We start from the raw sequence: 15,911 nt of genomic DNA on the forward strand, positions 1-15,911 counted from the left end.
TTTTATGTTTCAATTACTTGGTTTAAAGGATAAGTTTTTCGTACGTATTTGCGGATTTTCCTTGCGATAAACTATGATCTTATCTCTGTTTTTTTTTTCCTGCCGACTTTCGTCGAGCCCCACTTTCGCCGACTGCTTCTTCATACTATTCTTCCACCTCCTCTTCTTCTTTGGGTTCTGCGTGACTAGTGACCCGGCCGCGCTTAGGCGGGGCTCAGGTTGAAGGATATCGTCATCGGCGCGAGGATGCGCTCCTTGACGGGCAAGAAAACAACGGCGGGTACGAACCTGTGATCCGTCGGGTCGGCCCCATCGGCGGCGGCGGCGGCGGCAGCGGAGGCCAAGGTTGCGGCACCCACCGAAGGGTCACCGGGGGAGCCACGGCCACCGCCACTCAGGGACTCCTCGATCAGGAAGGACTGCATCATGAGCGGGCCGCTCTGCTGGGGCAGCGCGTAGACGGCGGGCCGCTGCGTGATGTTGGCCATCTCCGTGAGCAGGGCGTTGGGTTCACCGCCGCCCGGAGTCGTCCGCGGCGACGTGTCCTTGGTGGGACCGGGCGGGGATGCGCGCATGGCGTAGCCAGAGTGTGGCCGTACCACGGGACTGCCGGTGCGGTGGGGAGGAGGTGGCGGCGGTTGCTGCTGCTGCTGCTGCTGCTGCTGAAGGTTGAGGGCCTCCTGCGAGAGCGACGGCACGGGTGTAGAGGCCGGCGTGGATGAGGGCGTCTCGGAGGACGAACCCACCGACGAGGACGACGAAGCCGAGGCGGTTCCGGGCATCGTCTGTTGGGGGGAGCTCTCCTTCGCCAGCGAAACGGCCGATTCCGACTTGAGCAGCGACGGGAAGGCCCCACCTGCTTCCTCCTGCTGCTGCTGCTGCTGTTGTTGTTGCTGTTGCTGTTGCTGGTGGTGCTGGTGCTGGTGAAGGAGCTGCTGCTGGACGATGGTCAGGCTCGAGTGGGAACGCTCGTGGATGAACAGCAACGGGAGCAGCGGGGTGGCGAAGGAGCAGTACGAGCACTGGTATCCCTTCAGGCCGCCCATCGGTGAGGCCCCCTGTTCCGGTCCGAACAGAGCCGGGATGCCGCCAGCGGCGGCAGCAGCCGCCGCAGCCGCCGCAGCCGCCGCAGCCGCCGCAGCCGCCTTCGGCAGGAACTTAGCCGCCTCGGCTGGGCTGAGAGCGCCGAAGGGCGCCTTACCCTGGCCGTACTTGGGCGGGTCCCCCAACCCGTTCGGGACCTTCAGCGGGGCGGGGCTGCTCGACTTGCTGCGGCCCCCCGAGCCACCGGTCGCTACACCGTTGCCGCCCGCCGTTGCGGTCGGCCCTCCGTTGGCAAGCTTCTGCTCCAGCTCCTTCAGCTTATCCACCACGACCTTACCGTGGTCGCTGAGCAGATGGGCCCTCAGCCACTTGGCACTGCGGAACCGGCGGCTACAGAGCGGGCAGACCTCGGTGAAGTGCGAGTAGTACCGGTTGCTGAGGTCACTGATCTCGCCCGGCTTCAGTAGGGCGGCTGCAGCAGCCGCCGCAGCCGCCGTCGTAGGATCGCCGCCCGGCGACACATAGGTGCCGGTTCCAGGCTCAGTAGGATTCTCAGCCACCCCTCCCGCGTCAGTGCCACCCCCTGCACCACCACCAGCGGCCCCCGTTCCCTGGGCGCCGTTCTGACGGGCCTGCGGCAACGGCGAGCCCTCCTCGACGATGCCGTGCGTGTTGTGCTTGTGGACGCGCAGGAAGTACTTGCTGCAGAGCTCCTTGTTGCAGATGTTGCACACCACGCCCCCGATCTGTGCCCCGTTCTCGATCTCGATGCCGTGCATGCGCTGCATGTGCGTCTTCATGAAGTACTTGTTGCACAGCTCCTTGTTGCAGATCTCGCAGTAGCTGCTGGTCGGCGTCAGCGAGAACGGCGCCTTGCGTTCCGCGTAGCCCACCGCCGCCGCCGCCGGTGGTGGTGGAACCCCCACAGGACCGCCGCCGCCGCCGGTCGTGGGACGATCCGGGGTCACGAAGCCCTCGCGTTTCGGGCTCGGCAGATCGGTCGGAGTCGGTGCCGTCGACGAAGGCGGCGCCGCCGCCGACGGTCCGTGGACCTCGGCGCCGAGTAGCTCCCCGGATGGTGTGAGGGGGCCAGCGCCCGAGGTGAGCGGGGTCGGTTCCCGCGAACCGACCTTCCCCAGACCGTTGTTGTTGTTGTTCTCCCCGAGCGGTCCGTGCTCCTGGATCATGTGCGCGTGGAGCAGGTATTGGTTGGCCAGCTCCTTACCGCAGACCCCACAACACCCGAGACCCAGCTGCTTCCGGCCCAGGTGCTGCTGGTGCTGATGGTTCAGGTCGTTCAACTGCATGATCATCGACTGGAGCTTCTGCAAGTCGACGCTGATCGCTTCCGCGTCCTCGTCACTTCCATTGTCTGGCGCTGGCTTCCCTCCACCGGGGAGCTTCTCTCCCTCGCCGTCGTCCTTGGCCGACAGGAGCTGCAGCTCCTGCTTAATCTCCAGCGACCCCTTCGGCCCGCTCTCGTCACCATCCCGTTCGGCCGCCACCACCGCCATGAACTTCTTGAGCGCCGACGGTTGGAGTGCCAACTGAGCGCTCACCATGTCGGAACCGCCGGCGACGGTGGCGGCGGCGGCGCCACCGCCCATGATCAGGTTCAGTGGGCTGGTCTGCAGGAACGGGGCCAACCAGGGGGCCGGGGGGCAACCCCGTTCCTCCTTCAGCTCGTCCGGCGTCGGCAGGACACCGTGGCGCTTGAGCCGGTGCGTCCGGAGGAAGTACTTGTTGCAGTACTCCTTGCAGCAGATTTCGCAGAATGCCTCCGGGTTGGTTACGCCGAGCCGCCGGAGCTTGTCGGCCGCGAAGTTGGCATCCCGAGCGGCTTGCATCGAGTGTGGCGATAGTTTGCGCGGCTGCGGCGTGAAGGAGGCGTCCTCCTGCTCCACCAGGTAGTCCTCCCGGAAGCCGTCCGGGAGCTGCAGGGGGGAATCGCTCCGGCGCGTTTCGGGGAGCGCACAGCCACCGGAGTCCAGGGAGTCCTTCGGGCCCTCGTCAGCCTGGTGGTGGACCTGGGCCAGGTAGTGCTGGTGCTGGAGGTGTTGCTGTAGCTGCTGTTGCAGTTGCTGTTGCTGGTGATGGTGTTGTTGCTGCTGCTGCTGCTGCTGTAGCTGTTGCTGCAGCTGACTCTGACCCTGCCCAGCTGTCACCTCGTGCGCCTTGCTGCGGTGTTTGCGCATCGCGCTCAGGCTGCTAAACTTCTTGAAACAAATGTCACAGAATACCGTCGGCTGGATTTGGTTGGTGGCGCCACCGGTCGTCTTCGGAGACTGCGCCGCCCGGAGAGGCGGCGGCGGCTGAGCGGTGGACTTCGGCGCCGGTGTGGGTTGTGCTGGGGGTGCTGGGGGAACCGGGGGCGTGTCAGGTGCTCCGAGCTTCTCCAACTGCTCCGCTGAGGTCGCAGCTCCCGCCGAGTGCATCTGGAACATTTGGTGGATCGAGCTGAACGGGTTGGCGATGGCGGCGAAGGATGGACCACCGTCGGCGCTGGAGCCACCGGCACCGCCGCCGCTACTGGCCGACGGCTCGTAGATGCCGTGCTTGTTGGCCTTGTGCGTCTTGAGGAAGTACTTGTTGCAGAACTCCTTGTTGCACAGATCGCAATACGCCTCCGGGTTGAAGATACGCAGCGGCGGGACGTTGCCGCCTGGCCGGGCACCGCCAGCACCGTCCACTCCGGAGCCCCCGAACGGTGGGACGCCAAGCAGCGGCGGTAGCTGCGGAAGGTAGCCGGACGCTGACAGGGCGGCCGCCGCTTCCGGTGGAAACGGGAACGAGAGACCCGCGATCGAGATCCAGTCCTCCGGTTTCGGCAGACTGTTGCCGCTCCGCTGGATCTCCCCATCCCAGTCCGGATCGAACAGGAGCTCCTTCTTGAGCGACAGCCGCGGCGCCTGGTGGTGGTTGACGACTCCCGGGTCGACCTCGCTGGCCGTCGGTCCATCGACCGACCTCCGATCTTCCTCGCTCTCCCGGCGCCCATTGAACGGTTCCCGGTCGGGGGAACTGCCGTCGCGGCGCAGATCGCCTTCATCGTCCTCGGCATCGTCTATGCTCCGACGGCGGTGTCCTTCGGATGCCCGCGCGGCCGCACTCAGCGAGATCAGACTGTTCAGCTTCGACGCCAGGAAGGTGTCGGGCAGGGAGGGGCCCTCGGCCGACTGCTGGAGCTGGAGGTGCTGCTGCTGTAATTGACTCAGGTTCGAGAGGAATATCTTCTGGAAGTTGCTCTGCTGCTCGTCCGACAGCAGCCCGCTCTCGTCCCCGTGCTCGGCCCCGTCCTCCTCCGCCGTGTCCATGGCCGGGCTGGGTGTCCGCCGGTGCTGGTCCTCGCCCTGGCCACCATTTTCATCGCCCGGACCGGACGCGCCGATGGCGGCGCCGTTGGCCGAAGCGAAGCGGCTTGGCATCGACTGTTTGCGCCGCTTCTTCGACAGGTCCGGCAGCGAGTCGGAGGAGCTCGTGACCCCGAGGAGGGTGGTGGTACCGCTGCCTGGGGTGGTCGCCGCGTTCAGGAAGGACGAGGACAGGGTTCGCTTAGAGGCCTTCAGCGCCGAGCCGTGCGAGCTGTTGGTTTGCGAGGAGTTGGATGCGTCGCTGAGGGCCGCTTCCTCGCCGGCGCTCAGGTCCGGCGGAGGCGTTGCGTAGACCGAGGCAGCCATTGTCATTGGGGTGGTGCTGCTGCTGCTGCTGCTGGTGGTGGTAACTGTGAACGGAGCACAGAAGGTGTCTGTGTTAGTGGTTGATGTTGTAGAATCAGAGGACGGCACTCAAAAACCGTCAAAGATCTGTGAGAATTTGTTTCGCGAGGCTCCGGTAGGCAAGTCATGTCATGAGCGTGGTGAACACCAAGCGCGTTCAAAGTTCCTTTTTGGTACCCGGCATTTTCAACCACCAGGGTCGGGGATCGGTTCGGGTGAGTCACGCCGGCCCTAGAGCCGATCGATCGAACCCCGGAACCTTCCAAAAAAAATGGGCTGCCTTTTGAAGGCCACACGCCACACTTTTCGACGCTCCACTCGGTCGTTATCGGTCCGAGTGCCGGGGGAGTAAAATAAAACCCCTGGACCACTATCAAACGCACCCCACGCCAGCCCCTTGGTGAAGGGAAAGATAAACATATTTTCGATTTATTTTAGCAGCCCACCAGCAGGAGGGGGTGCAGGGTGGGCGATAGGGAGGCCCTGATGCGCGCCGACTCGCACTTTCGAACCCCATCACACACCTGCGCCGTGTCGAAGCCCGGTCCGTCGGTCGATTTGAAATCAACCACCAACCACGGCGAAGGTGTTCCGAATTCGGGAGGGCCCATCATCGACACGGCCCCGCGAGGGTGGCACGGTTGGACTATTAGTCACCGGGGGACAGTCAGGCCTGACGCGGCCCGATCGCCGCCACCCAGTGAGCCCGAAATATGGATTCCCAGAAAGTTGTTCGAAATTAGAAAAACATAAAGGACAAACGTCGTGGACGCCGATTAATATATAATTGTCGAAAGCATTTTCCGTTTTCCCTGCTTCCATTCGTCCGTTTCAATTCGGTGTCGTGCATATTTAAAATATGGCACAGTCGCGCCATATGCGCACCCACCGTCCCGAAATATGCTTCGGGGGGTCGGGTGGCCGTAATGGGGTGTGTATGTGTCATTAGCGTCATTAGTTAAATTTTGTTTTCACTGCTGCGACCCACACAACCAACCGACCTCTGGCCTGGTGTTATCGATTGTGCACGCACGCGTGTAGTGTTCGGCGGCCACGGAACATGGTCCCGAAAATGAAAATCACGATTTCACTTTAATTACTCTCAAACGGTCGCTGGAAAACAACTCGCCAACGATCCCGGATCCTGGATGGCAACCTTATCAATAGAGCAACGAATTATTTCTTTTCTATTTTTTCTTCTGGAATGGCCCATTTCGATTTAATTTCGTGCAGGTTAGCTAGCTGCAGGACCGAGGCGCAACTGTGACATGCAAATCCATTATCACAGTTGGGCATAGGGACGAAAGACCAATCGCACCATCTACCGGGCCTGATTCCGAGCAAATACAAAGGCATTATGGTCTAAGGATGCATTTTTTCCAATAATTTGGAAAATTAGTTACTTTTCCCAGTTGTGATGACTCAAAAGATTATCAAAACTAGCTGAAAGATAAAATCACCAAGTAAGTCAAGTCAAGTAAGACGAGCATGTTTTTGAGGTTTGAGGAATTTTTGAATTGTAATTACCACAATATCCAGACCAGCCAGCTGTTGAGAGCATGTGACTAACTGAAAAAACCGGCACGTAATTTAACAGAATTAACATAATTGAAACAATTTGATCAGCAATGAATTTCATGTTGTTAACCATTGTATTTATGGTGTGATTTGTGATAACTTAAACCGGCCTTCAAAATGTTCTTGATATTTATATTGTTAAATGTGATAGTTGTAAGTCAAAACAACAACCAAAATAGGAAGCTCCCGGTTCCGAGCAACCGGTTGCCTTGAAAACCCAGCTCATCCAACATTTTTCTTTTGAAACACCCTGTGCAGAGGAGCCTCACAAGAAAAGCTGCCCAAAAAGGTGTCTCATTGTGCGCCTTTAAAGTTCGTAAATCAATCCATCGGACGGTGAGTGAGTCACTGAAAGGAAGCCTCAAAATTTTACACGCCACCACGGATTCCGGTGTCGGGCGGGGGCACAGCTTGTAGGCCGGCAGAGGCGAAACCGGGCACCGCGAACAAAAACAGGACACACCACAAAGCAGGACGGTCCACGTCCCGGGACCGACGGCAATTGTTGGTTGTCATGCTGAATCATAACACGAAACACGGCTGTGTCCTCCGCGGAACACACCGTTGGGAGCGCGTGCTTTTGAATGAATCCTCGCTGGGTCCCTGGGATTTTGGAAAGCGCCCGAAAGTCCAGAGCGCAAGGGGATTAAAACTCAAAATCAATACCCGTCTAGGCCGGCCGGCCGGGCCAGCCATTGGCTTTCGAGTGTTTGCTTTGAAGGTGACCAACATAAATCAACGAGCGGAGATTCAAATGCTGCCGTAAGGGATGACCGACGACAGGACCTGCGGACTGGCGATCGAAGAATCGGTAGCAGAAAGGAAGGCCCGATAATAGGCGACAGATGACGGGACGGGAGTGCATTGGAAATGATTGACGGATTCGAAGGGTGCATACAGCAGATGCAACAGTTGCTCGCTCATTTTTGCTCCAAAGGTGATTAAAATTGAGATTTAAAAATTGGCAAACATTCAAAAAGGGAACTGAAAACCGAAGGAAGCCGAAGTAAGGATCGCACACGGCGCAACATTGTAATGCATGTGTTTAGCATAAACAAATGTTGTGCCCGTTATAAAGAAGCCGACGGCGGAGGGGGCCAACAAATCACCAACCCGGGCCAGGCGACGGTCTGTCGCCGGTCAGTGCGCCACATCTTCGGGCACACAGCAGCATTAGAATATTCAAAAACAACGCCTGGAACGGGCAAAACGTGCGCCAAAACAGTTTTACAAAGTGAAATAAAACTTTGGCAAGAATATAAAACAGCCCCCCGGGTTCCCGGGCCTTTCCACGGCGGAAAGGGCCATCCTTCACCCACTTCGGCGTCGGTCGGGTTTTCCAATCTCCTGCTGCTCTCTCTCTCTCGATTTCACAGCGGGTGAAACAATGCAAAAACATTTCCTGAATTTAAAAACATCGTGCTCCATAAAAATGAAGACACATATACACGAATTCGGGTGGCTGTTTCTTGGGGTTCGCTATCCGTGGCAAAGTCGCTGGACCGGAAGGAGACAAATCGTGCGAATCTACATATCGGTTTGATAGATTTTTTTATCTTCCTTTTTGGCGAATAAGTTGGGTTGGGCCAACAGCAAGAAAAAACACACACGCAAACACACCGAATACCGTCACGATCGCTGTCTAAGTGTTAGGTTTCATCTTCCGTCGCTAAAGGGCGTAAGTTTCGGGTTGGATTTTGTTTCCGCTCGACCGACTGGTACTGGAATGTTTTCTTGGGCCTCTGGTTCAGGTTTTTCCTGGTGTTTTCGCAAAATTGCTCCCGTTGCGAAGGGATATACGATCAATGGTCCACAACAATGGAGATGTTGTTTGTTCATTTTCTCCATTTTATCATGTGGCAAGACTAGAAAGCTAATCCTACGTCGGCCTCCGATTGTTTAGCGGGAAACTTTTTTAAGTTTAAAATTGTAGTTACTTTCTCAGTACAGACAACAATTTGTTAACAATAATTTGACACAACACGTACGCGGAACACTTTAGATGCGTTGCAAATTTCCAATCAAACTAGGATAAACACTTGCCAAGGGAAGGGAAAACAAAATAAATTGTTATGCTCACCTCAGGGGTACCGGTTTTTGTTTACACGTTCTCGAATCCGAAACAAACTGGAAACTCGAGCTTCTCACTCAAAAAACGCTGCGCTCAGGCGCTGGCCACAGCGCAACACGCAACATCCCGATCGGTACTGAGGAAGCTTTTTTGGAAATCGATGTCCCGATCGGTTCGATTTTCAAAATAGTAACAGCAACAGCGTCCGTCCCGATCGGGTGTCCTTTTCCGGTACACGGTGCAACCCGGCACGCGCTGTCTCGGTTTTTGGGAAATTTTGGAAAAAAATCGTCTCCCGGCCCAAACCCCGGCCGAAAACGTAGCTTCCGTCCCCTGACGATGGATGCGATTTTTCGAAAAAAAGAGAGAGAGAGAGCGCGAGCGCGAGAGGGAAAGAAAAGCGTCCCATTAAAACCTTTCGGGTCCGCCGGATGCTGTGGGTCGGTCCGAAGAAGCGATGGGCACCGCACATTAGGGACGCGTGTCACACATCGGGTAATGAGAGCGTGTACACCATAAAAAGGACGGCCACGACGGTGCCGAATGCACGTTGCACATTATGCATACCCGTGGACCCGGCCTCTGTAAAAATCTATTCCGATTTTCGCTCCTATTTTCGGTCCGGATTGCATTGTCCGACGATCGGGGCCCAGGTTTTCCAATGCACCCCTATGAGAATCGGCCCGCGATTGATTGGAAACTGTTGAGTTGTTGTATCCCGACGGCGGCGTCCTGCTCGTATGTTAATTCTCCGTTCCCTATTTTCGACGGACTTTTTCACCGTTTTTCACTGCCCAACATGGCGTCGGTCTGAACAAAAAAAAAAGAGGGCTAATCAGAGTGTTACCGAAAAGCAGCCAGCATCCAGCACCGGCTTCGATCGATTTAGGGACGACACCATTCAATGGCCACCACCATCGTCGTAACACGGTGTTATGATGGCGAACGATGGCGGCCCAAATGTTGGGTGATTCCATTAAAATGTACCATTTGCTGTTGACAATTAATGCAATTGAAAGCCTAGCTTCTGTGCTACAGAACTATGCTGCGTGTTATGTTTTCAACATTTTTCATTTTATCGTACTCGTGTGTCGCACCAAAAATCAATGTCCGGAGCTACCGGATTAGTGGACCTCGTAACGGCCATCAGCCCACACACTTTGCAGTCATTTCGCGGCTTAGGAAGGTACTTAGCCGCAGTGTCTTCACGCGTGATACGCCAGCGATTTAAAGCCTCGGAAGGTCGCTGTAATTCATGTAACGTGCGCGAGGTTATGTGAGCAACCGCTGGATCGGTCCAAAGGACCGTATCGAGGACACTCGGGGCTTATGCGGGCGGACGGAAGTCTTACAATGCCGGACACTGCGTCCCCGGTGTCTTTTGTAGAATTATTAAGAATTCAGAGGGAGAAGAAAAGTTTCTTTTCGCAACGACCGCCGCGCATTTGAAGGACGACGGACCGGGTGTACCATTCGTCGGGCTCCGTCCGCGATTGCATGTGCCGAAATTTATTGGATCCCTAAGCAGGATAATCGTCCCAGACCCAGGGCACCCAGACCGGGGGTTCCACACCGGTTACAACCCACCTTTGGGCGTTTCCACGAGAAGGACCTCGATCGCGCCACACAAAAAAAAATGTAAAACTAAGAATCTAAGTACAGTGGCAATAGTCGGATCGGGCTCCGAGAGGTAGTGTGCCAGTGAAGTATAAATATTTATTACTGTACAGTGCGGCAGAATAAATGCCGGGCTGCGCTGATCAAACCAAAACGGATTTTCTTCGCCTCATTCTCTTTGTAGCTGGCAGCCAGCACCCGGCCCACTAACAAAGATATAAAACGAAGAAGAAAAAATAAGCACCGGGTTGTAGAATCAATTCCCGGTACTTGCCGCGAAGTGCTGGAGAAGAAACCCGACAAAAAAGCCGACGACTATTCGGACATAAACAAAATAATTGACAAACGTCAATCCCGGCCCTCCGGGCGGGCCAAGGCTCCAAGTCCGACGGAGTGGCTCCAAACAGAGTAGTATGTCGAGGCCGGGGCCGACGATGATCCAAAAAAAAAACCAACCCCGAAAAAGAAGCACCACAGTTCCGCGGGGCAACCGCCGACATTATAATAAAGTTATATTTTAATGCATTCATTACGTGGGGTCGGGTGGTCCGGGGGCGCCCCCGGAGGTCCGAAGGGGCCGGCGCCGCTTCGTTTGAATAAATTGATAGTTATGGAAGGAAACTATCAAATTTAAATAAAAATAGCTCCATATAAAAATCCAGCCCGGCGGTCACCCGGCGGCGGCGGCGGCGGAAGGTTGACTGACTTTTGACAATAAATTTTTACCGCATACAAATCGCCCGCCCGGACGGGAACAGGCCCGGGCGGGGAGACACAACACTCACATACACTACGAGGGAGGTTGGAAAAGTTTCCGAAACGACAAGGATGGGAAGCCTTTTTCTGAATTTTGTTTTTATTTTTCAGTATACTCACCTTGTAAATTTTCGGATAAGTAACACTTTTTCTCTTCAAAATATATTATTCACGAACAGTGATTGCGTCGTCGTTTGACAAGACGTCGCTAGATCTGACGAATAAGTCAAGCAATGCAAACCGTAATTAGTGATGGATTTTCGCCATGGCAACCGCCGAGCAACGTGATGGCAACGCACTGACAGCTTTATCAGGTCCAAATTTTGGTTTCAAATGTGACAAACTAACTATTTTACGTGTCCACCACTTAATTCTGTGGTCCTCCAGTACCGTTTGGTGAACTTTGGCGATATTTTCTCTGGTAGTTGCAGTATTCGGACGTCCCGAAACATTCATCGTCTTCCAAGCTCATACGGTTACGTTTAAATTCAATGTGCCGAAAAATTCACATTGCTAAATGATGGTAGAAGATTTACAGAGCCAAATTTACTAACTTTTATTTTCCAGTGGTACCATGCTGATTTCGGAAACTTTTCAGACCACCCTCGTATACCTAAAGAATCTGTGTACCGAAGGATCTCCGGCAGAACTGGATGAGCAGCAGTGAGCACCCGCACTGCTTAAATTCTATTGCTTCGCCGGTTCGGTTCATTGCAACACCCAGCATTGTTGCCCTCGGGCACTGCGCCCCAAGCCCTACACAAGTTCCGAAGCCCTTTGGCCGCAGCAATGCGACACCGCGGCGTTCTGTCTTCGGTCGCTGTGGTGTCGGTTTATGAGGTCCGCGAGTACACCCGCGGAGTGGACCCCAGGACGACGGACCTGCTAATCTGCCAATGGGCCAAATCCCCACCCCTCACCACAGACCCACGGCCGGTGGGTGGCTAATTTTATGACAGTCTTTCTCACCTCACTGAAAAATCGCAGCGGCACCGCTGGTGGTCAGTGCCCCATTTGGGGTTAATTTTATTACGGAGCACTTTTGGTGGGCGGTCGGTTTTTTTTTGTTTTTGGCGACATTACTTTGGTAGTTGATTCGTTCAAAAAATTATGAACTCACCGTTACACGGGTATCTACCCCGTTCACTCCCGACAGGCCATTGGGTGGTTGAACATAAAAGTGAAGGAGGACGGCTGCGAATGAATATGCATTGCGCTGGCGGATATGTTGAGGCTTCATTAGTGTAAGGTTGTTATGCTACGCGGCAAGGCTTTGGCTTAGTTCGAGTTCAAACACCATAAGTCACCGCCACTCGGGGGTCGTTCGGAGAGTGACGGTGCAGATGTTAATAGAAAATCGTAAAACGTACGGTGGCGCAGTAAACAGAAGGCCCGCATTTAAAACTATGTTGCAAAGAGCAAAACCCTTGATTAATGTTTATCGTGCATAGTAAAGCTGAAGAAAGTAATGTATTAAATGGCACCGAACTTAAGTTATGCAAATCATTGCAAAGTAAAATCTCTATAACCATATAAATCGTTCAATTATTCATTTGTCACTGGTTAGCATAATTTTAGCATATCTCTTTGGAATGACATATTAGTTCAATAATTGTATTCATTTCTTATTGCAATTATGTTAAACATAAATAATCGCTGACGGTAAATTAAATATTTTTTGGGACTCATTACCTGAACATTTTTTGAACTAACTCTAACCATCACAGATTTTGGTGTGTAATAGTTAAAAAAACGGATGCCGGCCAGCATATAGTGCTTATGGTGAAGAAACCGGCCATTGAGCGCATCTGTTGCATTCTGTGCGTGCTTTCGTGCCGTGCGCCGAGCGAGCTGCCGATTTTACGAGGCAACGACCAAGCCAAAGTGCCAAAGTTTCGTTATCAAAACCTCTCTAAATTAACACGCCTGGGAAGGCGGTGGTCTGGGGTGGCTCGCGGGGTGGCCAACAAGGTGGTGGGAAAGAGTTTTCCCTTCTGTCCTGGCCCATCGTGCCCCTCCAACGGACGCTCGGCAAACAAACACGTCGTTCCACGTCGGGCCGGTCGGACACCGAGGGCCCAATGTTTGGCAAGGATACACCACCCGACACCGCCCAAGTTCCCCCCATGCACCGGGTGGGCCTTCAATTGATCCGGAGGCACCGGTTCGAAGTCATTTCCACTGGCCCTACTTTTAACAGGAACGCCGCTCTACGTATCCTTTCTGCAACAAAGAAACGAGTGAAATGAAGCAGTGGCTCCGGCGGACAATAGACACCTCACTTGTCTCGAAGCACACATACAGGGCACTTCCGAGAATCTATGTGGCCGCTTCCTAATTCTACGTTGCCCGGGCGGTAGGCCATCCTACGCAGGGCACGCGTGCATGTCCTGCGGCATGATGTACACCCGGCGATCCATTGCCTTTATGTGCGCCTCTCTCACATGTGCGGCTGATGGTCGGGTCGGGAGGGAAAGAAAACTTTAATAAGTGAACCTGGAATTGAGCCCACGCCCCCTCCGGGTTCCCACCCGGCCGGTCCACGTCGGAATGACCGGTCTCAATTCTTTCGAAAACGCAAAAAATACGTTGTTCGATGGAAGCGGTGAACTCGACAGGGGATGGCCACCCGGCAAGATGGCCGCCGACCGGCAGGACCGTTGGCCGGGAAGCCGTTTGGCCGTTCGTCCCGGGCCCCCGGCTAGCCGCCATTCTTGAGTCAGATTGCTCGGGCCCAGGCGGGTTGGTGGAAGAACATCTCACTTCGGTTGGTTCGGTGGGGTAACGATGGCAACCGGCATCGTTAAACGCTCGAAGGAACGCTCGAGCCAGGAAGAGCATCGGAAGCTGCTAGGCGACGATGATGGACGGCCACAGTCGGCTGACCTCGTATAATTGTGTTTCTCCAAGGAACAAACCCACTTGTGACGTACACATTTGCCCGTCCGTTTCTGTCTGTGGCATGTACCCGGTTTATGGCCATGCTTTTTCTTTATGTAACTTTTCGAACCATTGTCGGGTTCGTTGTGAAAGTTCTTCATTCTTATTTCCTTAAATTCAAATAAATAAATAAAAAAAGAACAGATAAAAAATAAACAAAAAAAATAAATAGATAACTAAAGAAATGATGTTATTTATTCATCAAACTGCTGTTACTGTTCGTATGTTTTAAATCTAGTTCAGTTGAAACAATCTAGTTTTCATTGACAACAGTGTAAGCGAACACCCATCACGAGCCTTTGTCCGGAAGGAAAATCGAAAACGAAACGGTTTAAATTTGTTCAACAAAACGAGTTTATGTCCGGTGCTTAGTTTTTCCGCAAGTGCGTGCCCGATTTTCACGATTCGCGTAGCCTGCAAAGCCCGACCGGATTTTTACGTTTGCCAATTTCACTCCCCTTTCACACGTCAGCCAGCCAGGGGAAAATGGAGAAAGCAATTTCCCCGTCGATCGGACAGCACTTTTCTTCGTGAAACCGCCGAGCGGCACTCAGCCGAACGCCACGCCGGGGTCACTCATTTTCCTCGTTCGTGACGCGCGCGCTCTCGGCATAAGTAGCCGGCCGGTCGGACGCCTGCGACGGCTCGGCACCGTTGGCTGGCCGGGAGTGGTGGTTTGTTTTTGTTTGCATCGGAATCGGAGGAAAATCGGTTTTCCACGGGGTGATGAGTGCCGCCGAAAATAAAAGTGAAAGTCTCTGTACTGGTGGCAGCGAGAGAGAGAGAGAGCGTAAAGTGAAAGTCGTGTCCTTTGGGAAACTCACGAGCCGTCTGTCTCGGTATTGGTGCGTCGGTAGTTGTATTCATTGGGCACAACCTGCGAGCAGAATGTTCGTCCTGCGTAAGGACGCAAGCGTCAAATTTGTCCGGATCCGGCCGTCTCGTTCTATCATACATTAAAATTGAAAAATTTCGGGCTAACCGTGTGTCCTGAGGGACCTTTTAAAGATTTGAAAAACGTTTCGTTCAGCGTTGAGTTAAATTAATTTGGGCGAAATTATTTAAAATTAAATATTCAGGTTTTCCACTTGAAAATCGATTGAAAACCGATTGAAGGATGAAAGCACAATGTTAATAAACTAAACCCTAAACTTATTATAAAAAAAGGTTTTAAATATTATTTAAAAGCGATGACCAAAACCAAAAACAAATGTAAAAAGAGGAATGGAAAATGCAAGAAAATTTTCCAAAAAAGCCACGAGAATAATCGCTAAGATAATCGCTTTTAATTATCATAGGGTCATCATCGCTTAAAACACCACCTAAAGGGAGCCGGCCAAGGTCAACGAAACCGACGTCTAGTCGCTTTAAATTAGGTCACAACAGGCGACATCATCCCGAGCAGATGCGCGCCCCGTCGGCAGACATTAAAACCCCTTTTCGGCTCGGATAGCCTTGCCCTTGAAATTTCATCCCTTGCTCAGTTTACAGTCTCCCGCGGCACGGTGCCGGGGGCGCGGGACCGGAACAACAATAAACCCATCTCAACCTTCGCCACCTCCACCCACCCACCGACGACGACGGCGGTGGGTTGCAAACTTAAAAAAGTGGAACAAAATCCCGGCTCGACCCTCGACGTCTCGGGTCGGGCAAATTTTCATTCGCCATCACCTCGGTTCGTCCAGCGCCCCGGCCCGGAAACCCCCCCCCCCCAGGCCGCCATTTCGCTAGCCAACCAGCTTCTCTCACTGTCGGCTGTCCTTGCTCTCCGCGGCGGGGCGAGATTTTCGCAGCCATCCGCAGCCGTTCGGGGACGCGACCGACTGGCAACAGGTTGCCGACATCATTCGATGGGCGTTTTAAAATAATTTCCCCGCGTTTTATTTTATGTGGCCCTTTTTAAAGCTTTAGCCGGTGCGAAGGAGGGTCGGACGCGCGAGGGAGGGACTCATCTTCGAGGGAGAGCCGAGCATAAAGCTGAAGCAACAGTTTGCTCCATTCCGAGCGTGGTTGTAACGTGCCTTGGCAGGTTGTTGAAAAGGTCGTGTAGAAAGATTTGATAAGCGTCACATAGACTTGATAATCTTAAATGAAAATTTTAACAGTTACAAATTAAAGAAAAAGTCTTGAGGTAAAAGAAGATAATTTATTTAATATCAAAACGATAGTAAAAGAAACAATTAATACGG

General features: G+C 53.7%; 1 protein-coding gene across 1 annotated transcript; it reads right to left on the bottom strand.

The window, feature by feature from the left end:
* Positions 1-203: 203 nt before the first annotated feature.
* Positions 204-4,721, bottom strand: LOC131207330 (uncharacterized). Its single transcript, XM_058199940.1, has one exon. The coding sequence runs from the start codon at positions 4,719-4,721 to the stop codon at positions 204-206; it is 4,518 nt and encodes a 1,505-aa protein (XP_058055923.1).
* Positions 4,722-15,911: the final 11,190 nt, after the last annotated feature.

The sequence above is a fragment of the Anopheles bellator genome, chromosome 2 (assembly GCF_943735745.2).
Source record: "Anopheles bellator chromosome 2, idAnoBellAS_SP24_06.2, whole genome shotgun sequence".
Lineage (NCBI taxonomy): Eukaryota > Metazoa > Arthropoda > Insecta > Diptera > Culicidae > Anopheles > Anopheles bellator.